Source organism: Acipenser ruthenus, chromosome 8 (assembly GCF_902713425.1).
Source record: "Acipenser ruthenus chromosome 8, fAciRut3.2 maternal haplotype, whole genome shotgun sequence".
Taxonomy (NCBI): domain Eukaryota; kingdom Metazoa; phylum Chordata; class Actinopteri; order Acipenseriformes; family Acipenseridae; genus Acipenser; species Acipenser ruthenus.
The window spans coordinates 52,481-60,017 of NC_081196.1; the positions used below are offsets into that span (position 1 = coordinate 52,481).

The 7,537-nt window shown below is 39.2% G+C and overlaps 1 protein-coding gene across 1 annotated transcript; it reads right to left on the reverse strand.

Moving 5' to 3' along the window:
• Positions 1–635: 635 nt before the first annotated feature.
• LOC131737659 (collagenase 3-like) lies at positions 636–6,541 on the reverse strand. Its single transcript, XM_059027902.1, has 10 exons — positions 6,397–6,541; positions 5,825–6,066; positions 5,302–5,450; positions 4,852–4,977; positions 4,355–4,516; positions 4,011–4,140; positions 2,795–2,928; positions 2,344–2,503; positions 1,643–1,746; positions 636–990 (listed from the first exon to the last, which is right to left on the reverse strand). The coding sequence occupies exons 1-10, from the start codon at positions 6,499–6,501 to the stop codon at positions 893–895; spliced, it is 1,410 nt and encodes a 469-aa protein (XP_058883885.1). The 5' UTR covers positions 6,502–6,541; the 3' UTR covers positions 636–892.
• Between the last annotated feature and the right edge of the window lie 996 nt (positions 6,542–7,537).

Sequence of the window (7,537 nt, forward strand, 5' to 3'; positions counted from 1 at the left end):
CCCAGGGGGACGGTACAGTACAATTAGCAGGAGTTGACAGGGAGAGGTTAGTTGGACTGCATGAAATTCAAAGGTATTAACAGAGAGTGAGGAGAGATCAGAGGGGACAGAAAATAGTAAGGAGGGAGAGAGGAGAAGACCAGTCCCACCTCCCCGTCCAGTGAGATGCGGGGTATGGGACAGGACGTAGAGAGAGGACAGGGCAGCAGGAGTTACAGTGTTATCAGGGGACAGCCTGTTGCTTTTAAGGACTGTTTAAGGACTGATGAGTCCCCATTTGCAAACTGGACTGATGGGGCCCCATTTGCAAATTGTGTAAGGACTGATGGGGCCCCGTTTGAAAACTGTGTAAGGACTGATGGGGCCCTGTTTTGTAAACTGTTTTAAGGATTGTTTTTTAAGGTTTGACAATGATTTGAAAAATAAAAAAAGAAGTCCAACCCTCTCTAAAACATTTGAAAGGGGTTCAGGACCTGCAAACTTGATTTAATTGATCAACCATCCTTAGCAGTTTGTGCCCAGGATACCAGGACCAGTCCCTGTATGATCTCTTAAAGCAGTAGTTCCTAATGTTTCAGACCCCTCTCACTAGAACACAAACCCAGATGAACAGAATGAAGGGATGTGGAAATCGATTAAATTAATTAATTATTTTATTATTGAACTCAATATTGTCATAAATATTACAGTAACCAACATTCAAAATAATTTAATCGAATTTATTAAATACATTTTGATTAAAAAAAATAACAGACAAAAAGTTTTATTAAAATATCAAAGCACTCCTGTAAGCACTCCTTTCTTATCATGAGAAAAAAAAATATATATATATATATATATATATCAATATATCAGTAAATGCATGTCAATGTTTTGCAGTGAAGTCTGGTATTTAACACAGGTTGTAGTTACTGTTCATGACACGGAAAAGTCTCTTGGAACTAAACCTATATTCAAACACCCTTGGTCCATTGTAGAGGTACATGAATCCTGAAAAGAGAAAAATGAAAAGAAATGGGAAATTTACATTGAGTAACAATACATGACAGAAATAGGCTCCTGACAAAGGAGGAAATAAAGCTATGTAGATGTGTATTACACTGTTTCATTAGTTACAGGGTAGACATGTGTGCTTGTTCTAAGTTTTATGTGAGGTCTGGTTTAACAAGTTCACTGAATTAAATCGTTCTGCTTTCTAATGGCTTTGGTGTCACCATCATCTTGATTTAATCCAGGTCTGGGTGTCAAATACATTTCCAATCTTTTTGAATGCTCCCTATATTCACTCATCATGACTCGTTAAGTCCTGTTGAGGTTCAAATCTCTTTTATAGGGAAGGCCCGGCCACGAGGGCTCTGATAAAAATCCCTTAAAGAGCAGAAGAGGCCCGGCAAGCAGAGCTTCTGCAAAGAGGAACAGAGCAGGAGCTGAAGAAACCACTTGAGAAAGAATGGGCCTCAAGAATGGCTTTGACATACAATACCATTATCATGAACACAGCTGCAGCATGTGATTATTATACCATGTAAAAACGGTGTTGCTAGATTATATCATGACTGGGGTTTAAAGAGCAGTAAGGGTGGAAGTATTGGGGTTAGGGTTAGGGTTATTAATCAGGAAAGGGTTAGGGAATTAAAGGTACCTCTAATTTGAATAGCGGCATCAACTTTCCCCCCAATTCCCGGGAAGTCTTCTTCTATCAATCTGGGGAACCCCCTGTCCATTTTCTTTGTGCTGTCATCATAACTGAAAATCAAAAACAACACAGTAAGACTAAGAAGAGGCGTTCTGAGTACCTAATAACACGGAAAGACTAAGAAGAGGTGTGCTGGGCACCTAACAACATGGTAAGACTAAGAAGAGGCATGCTGGATACCTAACAACATGGTAAGACTAAGAAGAGGCATGCTGGGCACCTAACAACATGGTAAGACTAAGAAGAGGCATGCTGGATACCTAACAACATGGTAAGACTAAGAAGAGGCATGCTGGATACCTAACAACACGGTAAGACTAAGAAGAGGTGTGCTGGGCACCTAACAACATGGTAAGACTAAGAAGAGGCGTGCTGGATACCTAACAACACGGTAAGACTAAGAAGAGGTGTGCTGGGTACCTAACAACACGGTAAGACTAAGAAGAGGTGTGCTGGGTACCTAACAACACGGTAAGACTAAGAAGAGGCGTGCTGGGTACCTAACAACACAGTAAGACTAAGAAGAGGCGTGCTGGGTACCTAACAACACAGCAAGACTAAGAAGAGGCGTGCTGGGTACCTAGTCTGCGAGTATCAAAGTATCAGAGTGTGCTTTAAAAAGCTGCAGGTCGCTCAGTCTACATTACCTGTAGTATTGATTCCCAACAAAGAAGAAGGTTTTCCCAGTATTTTCATTGTGAAGTGCTGCATCAATTCTCTTCACATTCTTAGGGAAGCCCAGGTTGTAAATGCTTTGAGGGAAGCCCTGGTCAACGTCATACCCAAACAGAGCCCAGTACTGAGTTCCTATGAAGCACAGAGGAACACAAATAAATTCTGATTCTTCAAATGCATTCCTTGTTGTTGTTTCACAGTTTCAAAACATTGTACCTTCTTATCTCAGTCCTTATCTGGCTCATGTATAATAATAATAATAATAATAATAATAATAATAATAATAATAATAATAATTAATAAATAATAATAATAATAATAATAATTAAACAGAAAGACTCTGTCCCTGTGCTGGTTCTCACAGCGAAGTTACATTTAAACAGAAAGACCCTGTCGCTGTGCTGGCTCTCATAGTGAAGTTACCTTTAAACAGAAAGACCCTGTCGCTGTGCTGGCTCTCATAAGCAGCATCGATGTTGCTGGGCAGCTCTGGCCAGAAGTAACTGATGGTGTACTGCTCAACCTGGCTAATCTGAGGGATCTGCCTCCAGAAGAACCTGTGAGGAAAGGGCCTTTTTAACAGAGCTGCTGTATTCATGGGATCAGCAACAACTTATTGTAAGGAAAAATACAAGTTGTATTATAAATTCAAAACATCAGCTCATTCAAATCTTTTGAACTAAATTCAGTGAAATTAATAAAACAGGAAATAAATCAAGAAGATGTAATGGACAGCTGCAGTGTGTAAAGAGCCACAAGGACAAAATAAAGCAACAAGTCACTCCCACCAGAAACAAGAACACTGCAGTTAGTCCTTTCCATATCTGCAGTGGTAGATTCCCCAAAATACATTAGCTTGGTAAGGCTTGCCAGATTACTGTATAAAAGTGAATATCAAGTTTAAAGAAAAGAGAAATCCTAATTACAGGGCCCACTGCGCCTCGGTGCTGAAGCATTAACCCTACTTCTATAAAGCGGATCCATCTGATTTAGGGTTGTAAGTGTGCTGCAGTTGATCTGATTTAGGGTTGTAAGTGTGCTGCAGTTGATCTGATTTAGGGTTGTAAGTGTGCTGCAGTTGATCTGATTTAGGGTTGTAAGTGTGCTGCAGTTGATCTGATTTAAGGTTGTAAGTGTGCTGCAGTTGATCTGATTTAGGGTTGTAAGTGTGCTGCAGTTGATCTGATTTAGGGTTGTAAGTGTGCTGCAGTTGATCTGATTTAAGGTTGTAAGTGTGCTGCAGTTGATCTGATTTAGGGTTGTAAGTGTGCTGCAGTTGATCTGATTTAAGGTTGTAAGTGTGCTGCAGTTGATCTGATTTAGGGTTGTAAGTGTGCTGCAGTTGATCTGATTTAGGGTTGTAAGTGTGCTGCAGTTGATCTGATTTAAGGTTGTAAGTGTGCTGCAGTTGATCTGATTTAGGGTTGTAAGTGTGCTGCAGTTGATCTGATTTAGGGTTGTAAGTGTGCTGCAGTTGATCTGATTTAGGGTTGTAAGTGTGCTGCAGTTGATCTGATTTAGGGTTGTAAGTGTGCTGCAGTTGATCTGATTTAAGATTGTAAGTGTGCTGCAGTTGATCTGATTTAGGATTGGAAGTGTGCTGAAGTTCAAGTGTGTAAACCACACTGGGTTTTGTTACCTGTCTTTGAAATACATTGTTTCTCCACGTAAGCTGGTGATGGCATCCAGGACCAGATTGGGATCACAGGCATTGGGAGTTGCTGGGGGTGTATTTGGATTTTGGTCCAGGTCCTTATCAGGGTTTGAACCTAATGACAAAGTTAGCATATAAGTAAATATCAATTCCTGTACATTGGTTTGTGCGGGTATACTGTACAGGGTATATGTATTCTATGGGAAAGCATATTGTCAGCATGCTTATTGCACAGCAAACCTATAGACAGTAGTTAATACCTAATGTTTCAAGAGCACTTTAACATGGTCTCATGATTGATCTGTATACAGCTCACATGCCTCACTTACCATAGAGAGACTGGATCCCTCGAACATCATCCCGAGGGAGAGCGTAGTTGCTGGTGTCTGTGTAGCTGTAGATGGGATACATCAAGGCACCGGGATCCTGGGAATGAGATAGTCCAAGAGCATGGCCAAACTCGTGAGCAGCCACGAGGAACAGGTTATACCCTAAAAGCAACAGGTGGGAACAAGTGAGCTGCATATATTCTTATCCACAACTTCAACAAGCACAATAGAAGAAGACGGCACAAGACGCAATATTGGTCTGCTTGATCAGGTTTTAATAATGTTTTTATACCTTGATTCTAATCTATTTTACCTAACACAGTCATTTGAGCATTTTCTAAAGAACACAATCAAATCTACGTTTAAGCATCTGAAAATATGAATGACTTTGTTGTGCAACATTAGAGCCTTATGGTAAAGAACGTGTCTCCACTGTTTAAAGCAGTTACATCACTTGTGTGTTTTCACTGAGATTGTTGTCTTTCTGAAAGGCTTACCAGCTGATCCAACAGAAAAGGTTTCATCTTCGTCAAAATGAGTGTCGCCTCCGATGCCGGCTGCAGGTGCAAAAGCGTGAGCCAAAGTGCCTTCAGGACCATCAAAGGGATAGAAGTCACCGTGGTCTGGAAGGCAATTCAAACATCTTTTCAAACTCCTCTTTGCCAATCTTTCTCACAAGTACAGTATTGACCAACTGATTGGTCACTTTATAACTGGATTAGACACCGCCATGAATTGTGATACAGATGGGGTTGATCATGTTAACAGTGTACCAGAAATGGGAAAGGCAAAGATCTAACAGCATTATGGGAAAGGCAAAGATCTAACAGCATTATGGGAAAGGCAAATGTCTAACAGCATTATGGGAAAGGCAAAGATCTCTCATCATTTTGAAAGAGGCATGATAGTGGGCTCATGTTGAGCCAGTGACACAGTAGCAAGTTTACCTCGAGCTCCAAAGGAGATCCTTATATCAGCCGTGCCTCTGGTGAGTCTTGTGAACTTCAGTGGGGTCACCTTGCTCCACACTTGAAAAGCTTTCTCGATTGCTTTGTTGACATCAGAATGAGACATATCCGGTGTGTAGTTCTCAATCCTGGAAAATTAATCAAAATAAACATAAAGCACAGTACAGTAATTAACCAAGCCAGCTGCTGTTTCACCTGTCTCTTTAGAGCAGCTGTTTCCAGTCGTTCAATGAGTTTAAGAGATAAGTTCAATTTCCTGTATGTGAGGCTGTTTGACCTGTCTCTTTAGAGCAGCTGTTTCCAGTCGTTCAATGAGTTTAAGAGATAAGTTCAATTTCCTGTATGTGAGGCTGTTTGACCTGTCTCTTTAGAGCAGCTGTTTCCAGTCGTTCAGTGGGTTTAAGAGATGAGTTCAATTACCTATATGTGAGTCTGTTTGACCTGTCTCTTTAGAGTAGCTGTTTCCAGTCGTTCAGTGGGTTTAAGAGATGAGTTCAATTACCTGTATGTGAGGCTGTTTGTTGGCCACTTCAGACCTCCTGGGAAGGTTGAGTACTGCTCTACATCAGGGACTCCACATCTTGGTTTCTTCATCACTTCAAGAGTGTCAGAGTCCAGCACTCCGCTCACTTTGAGGCCAAAGAACTTCTGCATTTCTTTAACTTTGTCCATCATTCCACCATGCCGTCTTCGGGCTGTAGGGCCTTGAGTGGATGTGAGGTTGTAGAAATGCTTGAGATATTTCTGCAGAGAGAAATTGAGAATCCATGAATACAACAAAAACAGACCTACTGTAGACCAGTCAGTGAATCCAATGATGATACTACTACTGCTACTAATACTACTACTACTACTACTAATAATAATAATAATAATAATAATAATAATAATAATAATAATAATAATAATGTATTTTTGTTTACAACTGTAAGTCACCCTGGATAAGGGCGTCTGCTAAGAAATAAATAAATAAATAAATAAATAATAATAATAATAATAATAATAATAATAATAATAATAACATGCATTTCCCCTCCACTGTATTGAAAAAAAGGTTTATTAAAAAGCCATTGCCTCTGCAAAGTCCATATTGTCTTCTCCGGTGTCTGCTGTGAATATGGGGACTGCGTGGGCTGACAGAGCCAGAGCACTCAGCACTAAGAGCTTCATCCACATCATGTTCTTGTCTGGATTACCTGCTGCTGGAGATGAAGCCCCTTTGGGATCTGAGGCTCTTTTATAGCACTCTGACGCTGTGCTTCTTAAGCAATGCCATTAGTCATGAGCAGTAAGGAGGAAGTAAACACCCTCAGTTTCTCACTGGAGGTAAATACCTAATTGTGTAATGCAGGATGTGATAGCATAACTTAATTAAAAGAAGACTTTTTATATTGAAATCATTGGCAGAGTCTTTACATTCATTCAGTTGCAATGAGACTTTTTGTATTGAAATCATTGGCAGAGGCTTTTCAGTCATTCAGTTGCAATGATGCAGTCAGAATGTGTGTTAATCAGCACAGCATCAATAGGGCTTTCATTTGTTTTACATATTTATTTATTTATTTATTGACTGTGATAGGGATATCTCTCCATCTATCTATCTATCTCTCTCTCTCTCTCTCTATCTCTCGCTATCTCTCTGTCTCTCTCTCTCAATCTATCTCTCTATCTCTATCAATCTAAAACATTTTTGACAGATATATATATAGTATATATATTTCTAGTAATTGTATGGGTATGTGTGTATGTTATTATTATTATTATTATTATTATTATTATTATTATTATTATTATTACTTATAAAGTATTTAAATTCAGTTAAAGCTGTAAAAATGAATAAAGCAGACAGGAAACAAGTAATAACCCATGCGTTATTGACTCCATGTGCTAAGAGAAAGTACAAAGCCATGTGTCATATTTTATGTTAATTACATTTTTAAGGTAATTAATAAACAATATAGTTTAATAAGCAGATGCATACAAATATCTGATTTGATTATGTTAGTAATGAATAATCTCTGGAACTCTATAAAAAGTGTTACTAACTTGTATTACAGTTAGTGAAACCTCATCTGCTGCTGAACTGCTATAACATTGCCACAAGAGGGCAGCACCACATTGACATGAACTGGATATGAAATCAGACTGTTAAAATGACTACAGATTTCATTGAAAAGCATGCTTTGTCTGCGTTCATTATATTTGACTTTGTTCA